The sequence below is a fragment of the Emys orbicularis genome, chromosome 8, assembly GCF_028017835.1.
Source record: "Emys orbicularis isolate rEmyOrb1 chromosome 8, rEmyOrb1.hap1, whole genome shotgun sequence".
NCBI lineage: Eukaryota > Metazoa > Chordata > Testudines > Emydidae > Emys > Emys orbicularis.
Genome location: NC_088690.1, coordinates 65,163,139 through 65,185,464, shown reverse-complemented (window position 1 = coordinate 65,185,464; position 22,326 = coordinate 65,163,139). Strand labels below are relative to the sequence as shown.

The following is a 22,326-nucleotide window of genomic DNA, read 5'->3' as shown; positions in this document are numbered from 1 at the left end:
GAGGATAGGTCCATCAATGCCTATTAGCCAAGATGGACAGGTATGGTGTCTCTAGCCTCTGTTTTCCAGAAGCTGGGAATGGGCAACAGGGGATGGATCACTTGATGATTACCTGTTCTGTTCATTCCCTCTGGAGCACCTGGCACTGGCCATTTTCGGAAGACAGAATACTGAACTAGATAGATCTTTGGTCTGGCCCCCATAGGATATTGTTTCTGTTTCCTGATTGGATGTTTCAAACTTTTCTTTTAAAAAGGAGACTACGGTGTAAGGAGAAGCAAATTACGAATAATCAGCATTACTGACTAGTGACCACTGTTGTTCATGCACAAATACCTTTGATCCCATGTGACTATGGGACATGGGAAAACCCACATATACAAAACAAACTATGAACAAAGATTCATTGCACAAAAATATTCATGAAGAATGACTAGCCATTGGAAAGAACATGACCAAATCAAAATCCATTGGAAATTCGAATGTATGTCAGCGACCTGCACTGGATTTACAGCTTCAATGAAGCTACATCAATTAACACCAGCTGATGATATGGTTCGCTGGTTTTACAGTAATCTACCAACTTTACAAAGTCAAATCCTCAGTGCCTTCCTCCAGCCCTCTCTGTAACTCTCACTGATTCTGGCCACCGAAACCATACCATGGTGTGATATAAGTGACCACACCTAACCAACACAACTCATATTCGGAATATCATATAAGAAAGGCTGTCACAGATCAATCCGTTGGGTAAAAATAAAACTTACCCAACACATGCTTAGTGAACTCAAATACATTTGAGGAAGTCGCATTCTATCAGCAGAGAAAGAGGGTATGTTTTACAGTAAATGATTTGCTGCAAATTACTGTCTCAGCTCCAGGAGAAGGACACAGGCTTATTTCTAGCTAAGAAATAACCATCGAGACACTGGAAAGTAATGACCAGCTTAGAATAATCAAGGGCCAGAGGAGAAACCAATGAACCTCACTGTGTCACTAATAATACCTGGCTGTTGTATAGCACTTTTCATTAAATCTCAAAGCATTTTCCAAAAGGAGGTCAGTATCATTATGCCCATTTTACAGATTGGGAAACTGAGGCACAAGGTGTGACTGGACATGTCCAAGGTCACTTAGCAGGCCAGTAGTACGTATAGGACCCTGGCTCCTAGTTCAACGATATATCCATTAGATCAGAGGTTCTCAAACTATGGTCCATGGACCACCAGTGGTCCACGAGCTCCATTCAGGTGGTCCGCGATAGTTCCCTCTAAGGTGCATGCCTGGGTAGCTGCACAAGGGCCACCCACTTAATTAGTAAAGCCATGCAGGCACATCAGACACAGGGACTCCTTTCCACTTGAAGGTGCAGTGCACAGGAAACAGAATGGTGAACTCCCCTTTCAGTTACCCAGCTATAGAAATATAATAGACCTGAGCCACACAATTTGATCTGGATTTCGAAACTCCTTCAAAGGCCACTGGGTTTGGAGCCAGGTTTTGGTTCAGTTCATTATAGAGAAAGGAGCCAACTGTGCTCAAAGTTTGAGGGCGCTTTGATCTTGGGTATGGATTTGGCCCGCTCTGCATCTATTCCTTTTTCCAGGTTCTCACAGAGAGGTGCCCACAATCAGCTCTATCCTTGGCAATCACAATGGAGAAGCCAAGGATTGAATGGGAGCCATGGAGACTGCACTGCCCTCTGACCCCTAGCAATGGGCCCTCCCTCCAGCTCAGGGTGCAGGCAGTGTAAGGGAAGCAACATACTGTACCTGTTCCATGGATAAACAGAGTCCTTCACTGTCCGACAATCTCTCTTCTACCCTCTCTTCTACCCTCACGCTATCTAGATTAATTCCACACAAAAAGCTCTGGTAAAAGGACACTAAGGTTGAGCAATTGAAAGCAACGAAAAGCATGTGTAACCTTATCTCCGCTTCCTTTGTGCCCATGCATTACAATACACCCTTTGCTTGCATGCTTACATACTATTTCTCAAACAATACAGTGCAGCAGGCCCTTCTTTTCCGCCACCTGCATTTCAATTTTGTGGCTACTTTCTTAAAAAGGAAACAAGGAAGAAAACAAACCCACCCCATAACAGGAACCAGGGGGTAGCACTGTGACCCCTATTCTGCTTCCTCACAAAACTCTCTGGAAGCTCAACTACTATGGCACTAAGATTTCTACAGTGAAGTCTTCCTCCATTCATGTCCATTACAACCCTCACTTAGGGCTCAGTCCTGCAACCCTGGCACATGGGAGTGACCTTAAATAAGTTATAGCTATGGATGGCACATGCGAGTAGCCCCATACACCTTCACATCTCTCCATCCCTGAAGCACACAAATGCAGTCCCTGGCCCGGTGCCCCAGTGAGGGGCAGTTCCATAGGGACAAGGTTGAGATGAAGTAAATGGAGCAACTCTGATTTGCACTCACTGAGGATCTAGTGCTCAGTGGTTTGCTAAACATCCCGTGGAAATGCTGCTCCATGTCCTAACATTGTCTTTTCAGGGGGAGTCAGTAGCAAGTCCCCACAAATATTTGGGAGCCACAGACCCTATTTTTGCTAACTTTCCATAATGACTTGCGGCTTGGGAATAATTTGTCCCAAGCTGTGACTTCCCCACTGGGTTTACAGATAAAAAGCAGCAGCTCTTCCCGCCTGAATGAGAGGAGAATCCCATATTGTTGTTCAGAATGCAGAGTGATAATGGTTAGAACGTTCTATTCAGGCCTCCACACATGAAAGGGCAAGGTCATTATAAAGATCCTTAAGAAAATAGCCCAGGCTTCCTGGGGGGAAAAGCAACTTGGGGCCTCACAAGGCAACTGCAGACATTTCTAAAATGTCAGATCCCAAAACTAACAGCAAGGGCTTGCCTTCCCCGCAGAGTTAACTGGCGTTCGAGCTCATCCCTATATTGAGGCCCATCCCCACACACAGATCCTGAGCTCTAGTGCAGTGGTACTTTTAAAGGAGTTGGCTGACTCCGAAGGGGCTAGAAGCTAAAACTGGGCTCAGCACAATCTGTCAAAACTGATGTGTAATGTGGAGGCAGGCTAGTGCCACTCAAGCACCGCTAGTCCTCCAACAGCACCATCCCACAATTCCCTCTGTGCATCCAGAAAGGACAGACAAGTTCTCCCACAATTCACTGGGAAATAATTCACAGATCCCACCAGTTTACCACAGTGCAAAGAACCATGGGATAACGTCTTAGCGTCGCACCCACATGAGGGCAGCACCAGTAGGGACACAGAGCTGGGGAGTTATTTCATAGCATGGCTGTTCTTACTCAAGCCAGGCTAACTTGAGAGGAGTAACTCAAGTGTAGATAGCTCAAATTAACTCTGCAGTGAAGACAGACCCAAAGAAACACTTCAGAAGGCAGCGCAGTCTCCCCCTGCTCCACACCAGCCCTTTTCCCTCATAGCATTTGTTCTTTCAAGTTGGCAGGGAAGATAACAGCAGGTGAACCAATAGCCCTTTACCTCCTGCTAGGCGGGGATGTTTACCATTCTGCATCTCTACCCAGGAGCCAAACCTCCTTTGGGAATTGTTTCTCTGGCAGGGAAGGAGAAACACAGTGATTCAACTTCGCCATGGGTCAGGTCAGATTTTATAGAGGCCAGAGTATATAATATTGTGACACACTGTAAATTACTCATGATGTGCTTAATTATGCAAAAAAAAAACTTTTCAGGAAAATAACCCCGTAACCCCCTAGGGTGTACTTAATATGTAAATCACAAATGATAAAGTATAGAATAAACAACAAGCAGCATTGAACTACCTGGCTGTAATCCCATCAAGAGGTTCTGGTGATGTCATAAACCAGGGGAGCAAATTTCAAATGGCCAGAAAATCGCAGAATGAATTCTTACCCTGTAATTCAGCACTTGCTTAGTCAATAGGTGTTTTAAAATCTCATCTTCTCCCGCACTTAACTTTTTTTGTTACACCCTTTCCCAGCTCTTCCACTACTCTTCTCTCATGCCCGTCCCCTCCATATACTCTGAAGCACCTCCAACATGACTGACGTAATCAGAACTGGTGCTGATTGTGGGAAACCTCTGTCAGTTAAGGGCCCAATTCTGTTGCCACTCTGAGCACCAAGCAACTATACAATCTAGGCCCAATTCTGAAGCTGCTACTAACAGGAATAGTTTCATTGTCTTCAGGAGAACCATTCACATGAGTTGGGGCTGCAGAATCAAGCCTCTGAATACTAAGGAATGAAATATGCAAACTTTGCACTCATTGAGCAGCATTTACTCACATTAGCAGTCCCACTGAAAGCAACTGGTGTAAGTCAAGCTTCCACAAATTAACCCTAAAATAATATTTTCCCCCAATCATTGTTTTATATATCATTAAATGGGACAAAATACACCTCCTCATAGTAGAAACTCAGTGCAGAACACAGAATGCTGACGGTCATTAAAGGCACTCTGTCAAATACCTTAGATAGAACATTTTGGTTTTATAATTGATTTCAAAATCTAGTGTTAGAAATATTTTCACTGCATTTGTTTGGGGTTTTTTAAATAAAATTCAGTAAAAAACTTTTTAAATTAAAAAGTTGGAAACTTTGTGCTGAAGTATTAAAAATATAAACACAGCAGGAGAACTAGGACGTGAAACTGATTATAATAAAAAAAACAATGAGGAGTCCTTGTGGCACCTTAGAGACTAACACATTTATTTGCGCATAAGCTTTAGTGGGCTAAAACCCACTTCATCGGATGCATGCAGTGGAAAATACAGTAAGCAGAATATATATTATAGCACATGAAAAGATGGGAGTTGCCTTCATGTGCTATAATAGATAGATAGATAGATAGATAGATAGATAGATAGATAGATTCTGCTTACTGTATTTTTCACTCCATGCATCTGATGAAGTGGGTTTTAGGACTCCTCGTTGTTTTTGCTGATACAGACTAACATGGCTACCACTCTGAAACCTGATTATAATAATTTGCTCAGTGCACAAGAAAACAGACTTTACTTATAGTACTGCAGACAGAGAACACGCTGCTTTGTTCAGCTAATCAGTGACTCTCAACCTTTCCAGACTACTGTACCCCTTTCAGGAGTTTGATTTGTCTTGCATACCCCCAAGTTTCACCTCACTTAAAAACTACTTGCTTATAAAATCAGACATAAAAATACAAAAGTGTCACAGCACACTATTACTGAAAAATTCCTTACTTTCTCATTTTTACCATATAATTATAAAATAAATCAATCAACTTACTGGAATATAAATATTGTACTTACATTTCAGTTAAGTCAATTGGACTACTCACCTGAACAACGATTACTCAGATGAGTAAAGTTTGTAGGATCTATCACCTGTGGTTATTAAAATGGAGGTAATTAATGTTTTAAAAATAATTTTGGTCTAAACCTAACAAAGTGGAAAGGATTTTTCTCATTAACTTCAATAGGAGCAGGATTGGACCCTGAATTTCTATTTTGACAGTATTCCTTTGGGGATGCCCAATTACATTCAAGAGTTAAATGCATTGACCGGTCTGCCTTGTTTACATGGTCTGTAACCTGTTGATGTAACCAGCCATCCATTTCTGTACAATTTCCATTTGCCTACTGATTACAGAAAATAGGAAAAAATACTGACGGCTGCTAGTTCTAGTCAATGTAAAGTCCCTAATTATTTTTTCCTATTTTTTGTCCCTCCCAAGTCCATAAACTCCACATCTCTTGGGAAGAACCCTGAGTTTTGAGAATAAAAGATGCTAAAATCAGGAACACTAAAATAAACCTTTCCAAAGAAAGAGCTTGAATGGGATCTCTGGATGATCTTTGCCCCTTATCTTGCATCTGCTGTCTGTGCATCTCACCCAATCCATAAGGCAAGTTTTCATTCATATAGCTTTGGAGAAGTGAAGCCAAGATAGATAGATAGATAGATCTGTCCTCTAAAACAGATCTGATTTTTTCAGAGAAGGAGAAAAGATAATTCCATTATCTCCAGTATATTTTTCTTACCTTAAAATACTTTTAAATTCTACCTTATAGGGATGTCTGCTGCCCCAGGACCATTATTTCAAGGTCAAATTGATCACCATATTTGGAATCACAAAAAAAATTACCTTCAGCAAGGAAGGAACCATCTGATATTTTTGGTCCTTTTCCTGCAGGAATCAAACCTTTGAGTTTGGGGGACAATCATTGTCTTGCTATTACTGTGAGCTGATTTGGGCATTAGTGGAAATTAGTTATTCATATCCATACATAGGTGTACAGTTAGGCAACAAAATATTGTCTCAACTTTTTTTTTCCCCAATGAAAATCGGCTTTTTGATGGAAAAGGAAGTTCTATGCAACATGTCCATTTTCATCAAAATATTTTGGGTATTCATCAAAAAATGGAAGTGCAAAAATGTTTCAGTTTTACCCTCCCCCCAAAAATCTGGTTTGGGTTCTGAAAATTGAAACATGATTTTTGTGGGATTTGACAAATTCCCTCCCCCCAAAAAAAATTCTAAGAAAAATATTTGCTTTTGTTGATTTTTCACTAGGAAAAAAAATCATTTCCAAATTAGCCCTAATCAGGAGCAAGCAACTTCCAACCCCAGGTAGTTTTTGATTGTCACTTTCCTGTCTGTCTCCCATAAAACAATCAATCCCTGAAGGACTGGGATAATTAAAGGACACAGCTGGTATTTCTAACCTTCCCCTCTGCCTAGTTCATAGGAATACTTACTGTGCCATTTACCAGTGCCAAACATGGCAATGGATAGATTCAATCCCAATTCCATTTACCTTTGGTGTGATTTGCTCTGCAAGGTAGAAGAGCCCAAATCAGAACAGCTTTTTACTACTGTTTATCTGAAATGCAATCTGAACGGCAAAATGATGTCTTGGGTTCAATTTAAATTGTATGTTAAGTCTTTACTAGTAACATGTCATAATAGTATCCTTGTGAAATACATCCCTGTAGGGGCTTTTGGATTGTGTAGGAATAAAGTATTGATTATTAATAATTAACAATAATTGTGTTTGTTGTTCTTATAGATTCTAAAGCCAGAAGGGACCATTGTGATCACCTAGGCTGATCTCCTGTATATCACAGGCCAGAGAACAGCCAGAAAATAATTCCTAGAACAGATCTTTCAGAAAAAAACATCCAGTTCTTCAACTCCTCTGTATTATTGTACATTGCACTTTATATTATTATGCTCCCAGTCCTGCAGTCTTTATTCATGTGAATAAGAGCTGAAAGATTGGGCCTTTGATTATTACTGTATTATTATTTCAACAGCAGATCCAGCTGGCCACTTTACTGAAACTGCTGTGCCTTTACATTATCAGATTTTGAAGGCAGGGATTATATTCTCTGTGTGATCTATGTTGCAGGTAGAGCTGCGCTGTTAATCAATTTTTCGGTGTGGGGGCTGAACTTAAATATTAAATTAAATTAATAAAATCATTTGGGGTATACCTGAAAAGATTTTTTAATTTGTTTATTTTTTGGTGAAGCAAAAATGTCAGAAACATTTTACTTTGAGTTGAACAAAATGTTTCATTTGACCCATAACAAAACATTTTGGGGCTTTTTTTAACCTTCTTAAAAATTATAATTGCAGTTAAATTTGAAGAAAAAGACCCTTTTGAAACAAAAAGTCAAAACATTTCAATTACAAAAATGTAGAAATAAAGCTTTTTGACTTTGTCAGAATTTGTTTGTTTGTTTCTTGACTGAAACAATTTGGCAATTTCACGACAGATTCAAGAAACCTTTTGGTCCACCCAGATCTGCATTTTTCTGCAAAAAATAGTTTCAGTTGAAAAATTATGCCCTGCTCTAGTTGCAGGTTATAAAACAATGTGTATGGCTACAGGGCAATATAAATAATTATGGAAATGCTAGTAGAAATGCTATAGTTAAGGCTATATTTGTTTTTTCAGTTAAAGTGGAGTTTAAGTAATTTTGTTAGGAATGTAAACAGATGTTAATTGTAGGCATAATTAACCCAATCACTTCCAGGGAGATTTAATTTTCTGGATTATTACAAGTAAAGCTTTTTAATTATTTAGAAGTCAGAGGGAGTTAAAAATAAGCTTTTTTGAAATATGGTGTTTAACTTTTTTTCTTCTAAATTTAAAAATGGCTTTAGTTTTAAATATTAAACTTTAGATAGATTTCAGTCTAAACAATACCTACCATAGATTGTTGGGTTGTTTTTTTTAAAGAAAAAGGTTATTTATATTATTCCTCATAATCATTTCTAGTTCCACTACAAGCTCAGATGGAATAAAAATTACCCAAGCAAATGGTAACATTTGCAACTTTACGTGTTAAATCACTGGTGTATTGGAATTGTAGTTGTGAGCTCTTTTGAGAGGGAAATACGGATAATCCCCATCAATGCGAAACAATGATGGGTGGTTTGGTTGGGTGGGTGGGTGAGATATGTATTTGCAGAAGGAATGAGTGTTCTGTTTGTCCTCAATTGGGGGGAGTGTTTCAGGGAGAAGATGCAAAGACCTAGTGAATCCCTTACATCTGCTTCTCAAGCTGGATTTCCCAGGAGAAGAGAAGCCCATTCCTCTCCGCATTCACCCAGACCACCACTGACACATAGCTCCAGCCCTTCAGAGAAAGGACTCCTCTGCAGGAGCTGGAGAAGAGCAGCCCCTCCTGATTCCCACTTCTCGGTAGGCCTGATCCAACTTTCCCTGAAGTCTTTCCATTAACTTAAATGGGAGCTGGTTCAGACTCCAGGGATTTGCCAAAGTTCTAACGGTCTATTCTCCAATGTTTCATACCTAGGATGAACGCGGCAGCCAGATCTGACCTAAATCCAGGTGCTCCAGCCCCAGAGAAATGCACAAACCCTCCTCCAGGCCATGTCTACAGTACAAACTTTGGTTGACGCAAGTTATGTCAATGTAAAGCCGCCGTAGTTAGTATATCGCTTGTGCGCGTGCATACTAGGCTACTTGTGTTGGCGCTGCATATACTCACCAGAAGTGCTTGTGTCGCTGTACAGTGTGGTGCACCATGGGTAGTTATCCCAGCGTGCAACTCACCACCATTCAGTGCACTCTTTTTAGACATTTTGGCAATGCCTGATGGGGCAGAAAGGAGTCACACGGGTGTGAATGGGAGCAAGGGGTCAGCTTCCCAGCATGCAGCTGTCTCCATCCCATCATGTCATCTAATTCCCATAACTTTTGCATCTTTTTAAAAACTCCTATGAATCTTCTCAGCACTCCTCTGACAGAAGCATGGCGCCTGCACAGCTCTGCACTATTGTCATAAGCATTGCAAACACAGGATGCACAATCCTCTGTTATTTGCAGAGCCTTACAAAGAACCAAATCAGCAGGGAATATGATTTCTTGGAGGATAGATTGCTGTGGGACATTCTGAGAACCAATTCAAGGTTGCTGGTGGTGTTCCTGAAGCAGCTGCAGATGGTGGAACACCACTTCTAGCCTGAGAAACAAGCATTTACTGGTGGGATTGCATTGTAATGTAGGTTTGGGATGATGAGCAGTGGCTGCAGAACTTTTGGATGTGCAGGGCAACATTCCTGGACCTGTGTGCCAAGCTTAGCATAGCCTTCTAACACAGGGACACCAAACTGAGAGCTGCACTGACAGTGGAGAAGTGAGTGGTGATTGCACTGTGGAAACTTGCAATGCAAATTGCTATCTGTCAGTGGCAAATTATTTTGGAGTTGGAAAATCCACTGTGGAGGTGATTGCCATGCACGTGTGTAGGGCCATTAATCATATCCTGCTATGCGGGACTGTGATGCTTGGCAATGTGCAGGACATAGCAGATGGATTTGCAGCAATGAGGTTCCCAAACTGTGAGATAGCAATAGACGGTATGCATATCTCAATTTTGGCTCCAGCCCAACTTGCTGCAGAGTACATCTACATAAAGGACTACTTTTTTATGGTTATGCAAGCACTGGTGCATCGCAAAGGATGCTTCACCGATATCAGTGTTGGCTGGTCAGGGAAGGTGCATGATGAGTGCATCTTTAAGAACACAGGACTGCTCAGAAAGCTAAAAGCACAAACTTTCTTTCCTGACCAGCGGTTTTCCATTGGTGATGTTGAAATGCCAACAGTGATCCTGGGGGACTCAGCCTACCCCTTGCTCCCCTGGCTCCTGAAGTCATACACCAGCTGTCTCAACAGCACCAAGGAATGATTCAACTGCCAGTTCAGCAGGTGTAGAATGACAGTTTAATGCACTTTTAGTAGATTGAAGGGATGTTGGTGTTGTTTACTCACGAGATTTGACCTCAGTGAAAAAAATATACTAGTAGGTATAGCTGCCTCCTGTGTCCTGAATAATATCTGTGAAGCAAAGGAAGAAAAGATGCTTCTGGGGTGCAGGGCGGAGGTGGAGCAGCTATCTTCTGAGTTTGAACAGCTAGACACAAGGGCTATTAGAAAAGCTCAGCACAGAGCTATAAAGCTCAGGAAAGTTTTGAACGAGCACTTTAACAGTGAGCCACAGTAATGCATTGCGATGTACTGTGCTCTACTGCCCAACAGCCTTGCTGTTTGGGGTCAGTTAGAAACTGTGTGGTCCTTGGAGTATATCTATGAATATAACACTGTCAATGCACCTATTAATTTTGCAGTGCTTGCTGTGCATTTACAATAACACTGTGTTTTTCACTGATCCTGTGAGTTGTGTCACTCTGTTCAGTAACAAGTAAGTGGGTGCGTTCAGAACTTCTAGGCACTCTGCAGCATATGTTGTGATGAATTATTTTCCAAATAATAAATTTTATTCAGTAACAAAACCAGCACAAAGAAAAATCTTTGCAATTTAAAAGCAAATACATTAAAAACTTAATAAATTAATGGAACAGAACAGGAGGAAAAAACATTCACATCCATTTTACTTATGCATACATCAACCGCGGCTCTCACAGGTCGGTGTATGTGAAGCTTTGGTTATCCTTAATGTCCCTGGGTGCACTGGTAAAAGTAGGGATGCAGACCCTGATGCTATATGGAATGTTGAGGGGGATATAAGGAAGTGCTGCAATGGAATTCTTCATGGACTGCAAAGGGAGGCAAACTTGGGATTGTTGAACTTGTAGGTCCACCAGAGTCTGCAGCATCTGTGTTTGCTTGCAGAGAAGCCCCATTATGTCCTAGTATGTCTCCCTCTCCTTTTCCTGCTGGGACTCCTGGGCCTTTTGTCCTGTCCACTCTTTCCTTCTCTGGCTGTCTGCAATGCTCACCCTCCAGGACCTTAGTCTGATGCAGCCCTTGCAGGATCTCACTGAACATGTCATCCCAAGTCCTCTTCTTTCTCCTCCTTATCTGGCTCAGGTGTTCTGCAGGTGTGGAGGGAGAGCCCCTCAAGGCCACAATGGCAGTAGCTGCAGATAAAACACACACAGGTACCATTGTCACTATAATTACCACAGAAAGCAAAAGTTAAAATTCAGAACTCCCCTCCCTTCCTCCCCTAAAGTTTTGAACAGGACACGCTTATTGACACTCCTGTTTGGAGTGTTTGTGCATGGCACCATTCACAGCACCTTGGAGAGTATGGCCCACCAAGGGTGAGGGGAGGGAATTGCTCAGCTGCATGAAACTATGAGCACAGGGCAATGGTACTGAATACTGGCACCAGCAGTGGTGATTTTAGCTGATCTCTCAATCCTGAGAATAACCAAGGCACAGAGAGCACAGCTGCTGCTGGCATCCTGAAGATGCCTGGGCCAGTAGCTGCTAGCCTGTTTACTGCAATGGTGTCAGCCAAAGTTATCGCTGACTGGTGTGGGAAAGTGTCCTACCACGGAGGAAGAAATAAGGCTGCCATTGCAGAGTATCTCCATGGAAGTTTCATCAAGATCTGTCAGGAGGATTCAAGGGACATTCCTGTGTACATAAACAAACTGCTCCACATGGTCCATTCCCCGCCCCCCCCACACACACACCTAACTCTACAGGGGAATGAAAAGCAGACAGCAACTCCATCTCTCTTTGCTGTACTGCTACCTCTTCTAGTGTGAGTAAATTAATGACAAGGTGATAGCTGTGTTCTGTTAAATTGGGGGTGCCATCAGTACATCATTGTAATGGGGAAATACAATTACACACTTACCAGAGATTCCTTCCCTTGCATTGGGCTCTCCCGTGCGCCACTGCCAGGACTGACTGGACTGGAGTATCAAACAGGGCCTGGCTTCAGGCATAGCTGGACCCCCTGGTCGCATGTCCTCTATCCTCCTCCACCTCCTCGTCCTCGCTGCTCATGCTAGGGGCCTGTGACTCAGGCTCCTCAGAGGTATTCACGGTGGTTCGTGAGGTGGTGGTGGAGTCTCCGCCAAGGATGGCACGCCGCTCTTTGTCAAAGCGGCAGGTCTGCAGCTCAGCACCAGACTGACTGTTGGCCTCCCTGGCCTGCCACATTTCCTTTGCTTTCATGCAGTACTGCTGCTGATCCCTGTTCTATCTCTTCTCCTGTATCCCCCCGGCAATCTGCTCATAGATGTCCACGTTTCTACAGCTGTTCTGTGGCTGTGCCTGCACACGGGCCCAGGAGACCCAGTACCTCCTGTCTGCTCCAAGCCGGAGCGCAGCTGGAGCATGGCCAGCTGGGCAACTGCACACAATGGAGAGCTGCTAGGTGTGCTCACCAATCTGGGCCATCAGGAAAAGGCATTTCAGAAATCCGTGGGGCTTTAAAAGGGAGGGGTCCTTCTGGTCTCGGTGATGTTGGGCAGTGGAGTTCACAATTGTGACCAGAGTGGTCAGTGTCAGGCATTGTGGGACAGCTGCTGGAAGATTGTTAAGATAGACAGAAGTAATGCAGTGGCTACATTCATGCTGCATCAACCTCAGTACATCAACCAGGGCTCAATGCAGTTCAGGGACATGGTGTTACTGTGTCACCATAATGGGGCATTCACATCACACCAATGGGAGACGAATTAGACACAAGCACAACTAGATCGATGCAAGGCTGCTCATGTCGACCTAACTTTGTACACCAGGCCTCAGTCTGATTCTAAAATCAGCCAGCAGCATAAGCTCAGATACACCCGACAAGGAGAAAACAACAGCCCCGGACTCTGGGGAAGCTCAGTTCTTCAGTATCAGCTCAAAATGTCACCCTATCAGCTGTGTTAGTTTAACAGCTTCAGAGGAGTTTACTTTGGATATAAGGGCAAGAAAACCCAAAAGCTGGTTTTCAGTGTTTTCCCAAGTCTCCCTCCCCAAGTCTGGTTTGACTCAGCAAAACACGTGTGTGTTGATAACATTGAGATGTAAATAGTCTCTTTTTTCTGTACTTCGAAATCTGCTGATGAGAAGTGCAATCCCAGAGCTAGTTAATAAAATAAATAATAACAATAACAACAACTTTGGCTTTGATTTTGGTGTGGAAGTTCAGACCGACTGGGGATATCTGATAGATGATTTTTGACTTTCAATTGAAAATAAGGATAACATTTTGTGGGTAAACAACATTTGCAGGTTACAATTGCTGTATTTACCTTCAATAAAACAAAACACAATAACACGCGAATACTAAATGATTACTCGAGTTTGCCTCATTGGAGCTGAAGAGTTAGTACACTGATCTACCCTGAGCAATGTCTTGATGGAATATTACAACCTCTTACACCCTCATCTCAGGGGCTGCTGCTATATCCACCCCAGAAAGCTGCCAATTCACGGGCAAATCCAGCTTCATATTTTTCTTCCTCAGAAAAAGAAAGAAAGTCCCTTTTAAATCGGATTTCAGAGAAAGCCCTGGAGCTCAGAGTAGTCTAGAGAAACTTAAGGCCTGATCCAAAGGTTGTTGACTTTAATAAGATTTTTACAAATGCACTTTGGATCCGGCTTTTCCAGCAGAGCAGGCAGCCCCCATGCAATGCACACAGGGGATCCTCAGAGGAGTAACCAGCGGCAAGTGCATCGCTTACCATTTCAAATTGGGGGCTGACACTGTGCATCTCCCTGAACGGGAAGCGAGCTCTACTAAGCGTCCGGAGAAATGGTGCAGCAGTAGTGAGGGGATACAGCAAACGCGCGCCCAGCTAGCGAGCTCCACGCAGCAGAGACATATTTGCATCAAAGTGCTTTAGCTAGCAGGGCTTTTAGGTCTGTCCTCTGCCCCCCGCCCGCCTCCAGCAAACCTGTAAACCCAGGCGACTGGGGGTTACGTACAACAGCCCGTTATAAAGTAGCACGCGCCTGGAAATGCTGTTTTAAAGGAAGGTTTCTTCTTCTGCAGGGCTGTTAGGCACAAACTTTTAATTACTGGCATGTTGGGGGATGGGGGTGAGATCACCATGTTCACCCCCTCAGTTCTTAGTGTTTTTTTAAAAGCCAGAGGGGAAGGTTTTCGGGACAGCCTAAGGGATTTCGGTGCATTAGTCACTGACTTTCAGTTGGGACTTGAGCGCCTAAATCCCTTAGAGCGTTTGAAAACCCTCACTCCGCGATTCTTTATTCCTTAGACACCCCAAATGGATTTCAGGGCTAAATCCCCCATCGCCTTACGGGAGTAAAGGTTGCTCACAAAGGCGTCCCGCAGAAGTCGCTGCGGGTACTTTTGCTGCGAGATCGGGCCCTCCACGGGAATTCAGTTTCTTTCTGAAACGATCTTATGTCACCGGATCGGTAACGAGAGGTACAGAACTAACACCAGTGGCTTTATTCAGATCCGGCCACCTCTAAAATCAAATTCGATTTTTTTTAACAATTCCCTGCTCTGTGCTGCTGCGCTAGATAAAATATGAGCAGATCCACGCAACCTGGATGCATTTGAGCTGGGTACATCCACTTGTTGGTGTGGTTAAGGCTAAGCAAACCCTTTTTATAGCTTCAGGAGGAAGAATTTCAGGAGGAATAACCCTACAGAGCTAAGGAGATTTTTGGACCACACAGTCATTAGGTTACATTAGTATACATACAATTATTTAAAACCAAAGTGTGTAATTTTTTTTAATGCCAACAATAGCAAACGAAAAGGTAGCAGATTTGGTAAGAAATGACAACGTTAACTATGGAAATGTTGGGGCCGTTGGAAGGATAGATAGATAGATAGATAGATAGATAGATAGATAGATAGATAGATAGATAGATAGATAGATAGATAGATAGATATTCTTGTTGTTACTGTGGGTTTGTCTATTTAATGTGTAAACTCTTGCAGATTAAATAGCAAAGACTAGATGCTATTCCAAATGGAAAAACTCCTATCGCAAGTCACTGGAGCCAGGATCTGGCCCAGATCTCCAGTCCCCGTTGGCGTTCACAGGAGTGTTGTAAGGATTGACTGACTACAGAGATACTAGACTTTTAAAAACTCCAGCGACTTTTTAGCGCTGTCAAAAGCAGGGCTGGCTGGAGGTTCCATTGATCTGGGGCGGGGTGGCTGGTCTGTCTAATCCCTGCCCGCTTTGTAAATGTTTGGAGACTGGCTGGAGGAGGAAACGCAATCCTTATCCAAACAGTCTTTTAACCTCCAGTTCTCTCTGCCCCGTGAACGCTTTGTATGAGCCTGTCATAAGCCTTATTAATGACCCTTGTTACTTAATCTGAAACGGGGCTCCTAGCAAACAGACAAGCCTCTTGCCGCCGCACAGAACGGATTTTGAAAAGCGTTTTGGTCCCAACCTAAATTCAGCTCGCCGAGTTTCTCTCTCCTGCACCGAGAAGTCACTACGGCTCAGCTGCGTAATTTACTTGTTTGGCCTCAAGATTATATGACACGCGCCCCGATTTCAATGTCTCTCTTGTCTTTTCTTATAGCAAACGAGAAATAAAGTGGAATATACAGAATGTTAGTCTGATTATGTCGATTTTGTACCGATAGGAGTGTTGGTGGAATAGAGGTGTTTGTAAATCCTATCGGAAACCTGGGAATGTAAGAGCTGAAATTCAGATATCAGCCTGGTTATTTAGCACAAGTATCAGAATGAAACCTGACATTTCACAGTGTATAGTCAATTCTTCTAGGAGGCCAGATTGGGGAATTGTTGGAATAATCCCTGAAATAGACCAGCCGCGTTCCATTCGATTCCATTGCTTCTCCCGTACGGAGCACTCACTGCAGTCCGGGCATTCAAATTGATTTAAGGGTCCTGATTTTGTCAGGGGCTGGGTCCCTTCCGTGTGGGATCGGTGGATCTCTGTCGTCCCAATCTCTGCCCCCCTCATTCGCCGCGCTCCTACAATAGAGTTTGGGGTTCCCGGGGAGAGAGATTGGGGTAACGCGCAGCGGTTGGGGACAGAGTTGTAAATCCTCCTCCCCCCCCCCTCCCATTCGGGAGTCCTGCAAAGCGGTTCCTTGCCACATGAGCTGTAACATTTTCCAGGCTCGGGGTCTATTTGCTGCTGTGTTCGTTCTCCACCCTTCAGTAAAAATTTAACAACTGCCACGATCTCACAGCGCCATACATGTGTTTGATAAGCTTGTTTGAGAAATAGGCCTATAAAATGCAACCTCCCAGCAACTCGTTACCATATTTGTGCCTGTCTGTTGTTATTTGCCTCCCTGGGTACGATAGTTAAGCAGATACACTGGGAACGTGCTACATTGTTTCATGCTTTGGTTAGATGGTTACTGGAAACCAGACAACGTTATTTTATGTTTTTAATTTAACTATCCCGAATGGCGTTTGCAAAGCTGTATGGAAACATTCAAAGAAAGTATGACACCACACTAAATGAAGTTGCCAGATATAAATATTCCATCAGGGCCTGATTTTTCACTGAAGGCAATGGGAATGTTAGCACGGTCTCCAATACAAGCAGGATCGAGCCTTTAATAACAGCGGCTAACGGAAATACCCGTTGGGGGATAAATGATGAGCTTTGTCATTAATTATAACACGCTGGGGGGGGGGGGGGGTTAAAACGGATCGGGGCTTTGAAATCTGCAGGAATGTTCTCTGTATAACCGACCAGACATGGCGAAATTGGGAGTATGTATGCGAGATCCGTTTGTGCGTACAGGAGAATTTCTCGCCGCTGTAGAGGTTGGTATTTGAATGTGCGGTCTGCTAGTATGAGCCATGTGATCCGAAATTAGAAAAGATTTTGAAATAGTATGGAGGTGAATAACAGACAAATTATAAAGTGGGCTACATCGCATTTATAAAGCAGATCTGTATGTTGTGGCTGCTTCACATCGTATGTCAATTTCCTAGAGGAAAATAATGCATCTGAGGAATTTTATTCCTAGGTAATAAAGCATTTATCGCACAGTGCGGACAACGGTTCGTTCTGCTGGATTGGAGCACTACATGTAATCTGGTTTCTTTGCAAGAATTCCGTCTCAAAGCACAAGTCCCGCTCACTGATGCATTTATTCTTGTACCTCAAAACGATCCCTGCTTTGGGAGAAGTCATTTCACTCAAGGTGTCAGTCCAGGAGAGACTCAATTACGATTCGTGCAGTCCCTGCGCTCAGATGATTAATATCTTCCCTTTAATCCCTTTCTTCATGACTAATCGATTTCTCCTGCCAGGGCTCCGATTTGTTTCTGTGTCTTGGTAGGGGGACGAACAGCCCGGCCCCCACTTCAGCCTGGTGTCTCTAATTGACTTCTAGTCTACCTTTTTTATGGAGACATGTGTTTCTCACAAAGCTCTTATTAGGACAAGCTGCTTTCACTAATTGAGAGTTACAGAATGCGGAAGGCAGGCTGATTTTTCAGATCACCAACTCCAGAGGACTCAGGGAAGGAAAGGTTCCCTGCACACTCTGCATCGGGTCCCTAAGATCAGATAACCAAGGCAAACTAGTCTCCTCCTCAGAAGATGATACCATTTCTAACTCCCGCAGCGCATCGCAGATCCCAGGGAAGCGCCAAGAAGCACGTGAAAGGCTACCTAGGGAGAGATCCTGTACCAGACCTTGCGCGCCACGCTAACTCGCCCGAGCAAAGCTTACGCACGTGGGGAAGGGCTGCCGGACTGAGCTGTCTGAGGAGTTATTCCGCTCAGCCGGAAAAGCAAGGCACGTGCAAGTGCCAATTAGGAAGCTGATTAATTGTGAACTGCTATGTCACATATGATCAGTACCATGAGCTTTACGAATTCAACTCACACAGTCTAAATAAATAAATAATTTAAACCCTCCCAATTAGAGGAAAAGCAACACAGGAACAAAATTAACCCACGAACTGTTTAAAGCACCGCCTCAATGAGAGCTAACGCAACTCTTTTAATACCGACAGCAACATTTTTTATAAATGTGCTGGAAGATCCAGACGGAAAAGTTATGCACGCGCAAAGCTCGAGCGGGGGGACACGTGTAAGGACACGTAGCTACACATGGCTCAGCTTTCTCGTGTGTTTCACTCGCTCTCTGCCGTCTGGCAATGAATTCTCGGACTTAGGGGGGAGATTGGTATAGAGGGACAAGGCCTAAAGCCCTCACCAGGCGGCTGACTAAAAGGATATTTTAAATCTATCTGATGTGGGCATAAGGAAAGCTGCCCCCGGGCGTATATGGTCAGTACCTAGCCTCCTTCCCTGTGTTGGTGCGTGCAGTTTACCACCAACGCCCCACCGCTAGAATCGCCCCCCGTTAGGTAAGCCAATATTAACATGACCCCCCCCCCTTGGCCGCCTGCCTTAGCCATGAAATAGCAGAGGACTGAGAAGAGCTCAGTATGTCCATTTCTGTTGTGCTTCGCAGAACTTCTGAAAGATCCTGTCTACTGAAAAGAAACAACCACACTTAGGTCTGGATGGATGGTCTAGAACAGTCATGTACGCCTGTGGGAAAAGCAGTTGGCTTTTGCAACTCTACGCCCGAATGGGGTCTTCTGTACTCTTCTTGTTTCCAATGTTGCACATCAGTCAAATGCAATGTTTGTAAAAGTTGCATTTTTTTTCATTGACTTGCAAACACGTCCCAAAGCGAACGTGGTTTGTCTGGGTCGCAAGCTCACACGGGAGCAAAGCTCCTCAAGCCTGTAGCCCCGGGCTGGTGGGCAGAAGGGGGAGCCTCGTGCAGGGATGGATAGGGGCTGGGGGATGCACCCGTGAATAGCGGAGCCAGCCGAGTACAGGGCGCACTGCTTTGGGGGTTAGCTTTAGTCGTGTGGCTGGCTTCAATGCATCTCTCCGCGCGGTGGGGATTGCTGGGGCCTCTTTCAGCAGGAAAGGCGATCTGTTTGATCCTATCAGAAAGGTGCAGGAGTGTGGGACTATTTCTGTGATCCCTTCCCCAGCAGCCACAGCCCTCCTGGCTCCGTTACAATCAGCGATCTCGCCTGGTTCATCCCCTCAAGCCAGACACCCGCCGCACTGATCGCTTGTTGGCCTGCCCCAGTGCTGCCTCTGTACAGCGCCTAGCACAACGGGGCGCCACCAGGGCTCCTGGGGCAGCCCTAGAGTAAATAGTGGCGCTACCTGCGTCTGAGCCATTCCCTTTGAAAATAACAGGGATGGGCATTAAGGCAGCGTCAGGACCCTGTGGCTGGGATGCCCCGAGATTTAGTCCATCAGCCCTTAACCCAAAATCCCCGGGTTAAATCCATGCTCAGTTCCACCCGGGGCCGGTAGGGTGGCTCTGCCGGGCAGATAAACGAGGCGCTTCCGGGCGTCCAATTCAGCAAAGGGGGAGCGCTGATTAAACCGGCTCCCCAGCTCCGGCATGCCCCCCTCACGTCCGAGTTGGCCTGGCAGGACTGGAACCGCCTGTGTCTCAGTATTAAACCCCGGTTCATTCAATCGGGCAGTGCCGGTAAACCCAGGCTGGAGCGAGCGTTTCTGGGCTAGCCGGCTTCGCTCCGCCAGCAACCCCCCTCCACTCCCGTAGAGACTGGAATCTAGATTGAACGCCGAAATCCCGATCCTGTTCCCAATGGCAAAGCGCCCCGGAAAGAGCCAGCAAGTAGCAGCTACTCGCGATCCGATCCTGCTCCCACTGGAGTCAAGCAGGGATCCGGCTCTTAGGTGAGAGCAGAAGACTAGGAAATCCATCCCCACCCGCTGGCTGCCCCTTCTCTTCGGGCTTCAAACCCTCTTTGGAAAGCGTGTTTAAAAATAAGGTACTTTGTCCTGTATCTAGAGTGCCAGAGACATCCCCTAGCTCCAGTTCTTTCTCTTAGAACCATCCCACAGAGCGTTCTGACTACAGATGACCTGGGACAAAGGTTTTTAAATCAGCATGAAATAAAATGAAGAGCTCATATATTAAAACTGGCCAATATGGGAGAAGAAATCCGTATCTCCCACTTTAACGGGGCATCTGCTTTTTTAGCTATTTACTACGTAAAGGAGTAATGATTTATTTTTATTTATTTTTCAGAATGTACTAGGACAGTCAGGTTTTACTCACTGAGGGTGGAATGAAAAGCCAATCTCCTTCTCTAGAGTAAAGAGAAATTAAGAAGAAGAAATTATAGTAAAACTAAGCATCCTACCAAGGCAAAGTCTGCAGGTTTGTTCCTTTACATTTCCACTCAAATTTAAATACACATTGTTGGGACCCAGACATATAATTCTCTTTTTAGTGAGTGAGTGAGAAGACGGGGAAGGACGTTCTTTGTTTTTGGTGTGATATCTTAGCGATGTATTTGTGTATAGTTGTGGTGCTTGTGTTGGGGTGGATGGGGGAAGGTATCTGCGACCGGTGGCTCCAAGGCCCTGTTTCCAAACCACCACCACGGCAAATCCCAAAGATTTATTAAAACCCTTCGGGTTCCAATAAGTATTTTTATTTTATAGTTCAACTTACAAGTCTTCTTAATTAAAGACCGATTCGGATTGAATCCGAGCTCTGATTACTGATCCCTCTTCAAGGACAGTCATTGCCAAGGGTGGAAAGGTGTTAGAACCCCGGTATGCGGCTTTAGATGCTGATTTCACTGCTCCGCCAGCCCCCCTACACAGCGCGGTGTGTCTGCGCTGGCTCCCTGGGTACCTAATCCACATGCGCACCCCTGCTGCAGCCACCCCCTGTGCGATTAACAACCGTGCGTTCCTGGTGAACACGTCTCCCCAACCTCTCCTGCCAGACGCACACGCTCCCTCCCCAGCCCAGCCGCCCGATGTCCAGCTTGTGGCAGACACCAACGCCTGATTTCCCGGGACCATGTAGCCGTCCACCACCAGATACCGGCCCCTCTACCTGATCCAGCAATAACTGCAATTGCTCACTTCCAGCCGGCCATCTCCAAGCCCTTCAGGAGCGCAGAGCTCAGACTGAACCCCCAACCCGACTCTCTCTTTCCACGACAAGGACAGTCCCTTTCAAGCCCAGTCTTCCCCCAGAATATCGATCCCTCTGCTAAAGGACACAGCTCGAGCTGTGGGATAGTGTCATTATGGCAGTCTCCTCCCCCCCCCCAAAAAAATTAGTTTGATCACAGGCTGTCCCCTGCGCGCTACCGCCTGCTTTATCTGCGCCCCTGCGCCGCGCGCTGGGGAGCCCCGGTCTCACTTACTGTCCTGCTGCGGGGTGTCGCTGCCGCTCGTTAGCCCCGGGGATTCCAGCAAGCTTCTGCCGGCTTCCCCTACGCTCTCGTCCGCCTGAGCCGCCACCATGTCTCCGGCTTCCTCCAGATCCAACAGGTGACTGACGGAGAAGTTCTTTTTGGCCTGTAAGTTGTCCAGGTTGCTGGGGCTCTCCAAGCGGGTGGCAAGGACGGCCTGTCTCTCCATGATGTGGGCATAGCTGGAAGTCATGGTTTCCCCCAAGTCTTAAAGGAAAAGTGCAGGCAAAACAGGAGAGAGAGAGAGGGGGAATTCAAGGGACCCTCCCCAAAATCTCAGACGCTGTCCCCGCAGCAGGGGCGCTCCCTGGGCTTCCTTCGACAGGTTCCAGGGGGAGAATCCGGCCTCCCTCTGCCCAGTTCTCACGCGAAAGTGACACAGAAAGCGAGCGAGCGAGAGAGAGAGAGAGATGGAGGAAGGGGATGGGGGAGGGGGGCAGAGGAATCGAAACGTGTCTTTCAGGAGAAGCGGCGTATTCCCAGGCAGGCACCAGCAGCAAGAGGCTTGTCCCGGCTTTAAACCATCTCCAAAAAAGCGCGTTGCCCCCTTTGCGCTCCTGGCGAGTCTCGGGAGTGACTGAGGTTTCAGGCCACGGGTGCTGATGTCTTGCAGATGTACTCGCGAGTATTAACTCTCACCGAAAGGAAGACGTGGGTTTTCAGGAGTCCAAGAGAGCCCCCCGCCCTCCCCTGGTCTCGCCCTCAGTTGCTCTCCCCCACCCCTCTCAGTTGGATCAAGCCGCTCTCTGGCACTTCAAAAGGGCCAGTCTGGCACACAGGGGAGACTTTGCAGGGAATATATGAAAATTAGAGACCCAAGGGAGGGCAGCTCGAG

The 22,326-nt window shown here is 45.2% G+C and overlaps 1 protein-coding gene across 2 annotated transcripts in view; it reads right to left on the bottom strand.

The window, feature by feature from the left end:
* PRRX1 (paired related homeobox 1) overlaps window positions 1-21,684 on the bottom strand; it is a 78,699-nt gene extending 57,015 nt beyond the window's left edge. For both annotated transcript variants that reach the window (XM_065409880.1, XM_065409882.1), the window contains exon 1: window positions 21,444-21,684. In XM_065409880.1, the coding sequence (XP_065265952.1) occupies window positions 21,444-21,684 (241 nt within the window). The remainder of the gene's footprint in view (window positions 1-21,443) is intronic.
* Between the last annotated feature and the right edge of the window lie 642 nt (window positions 21,685-22,326).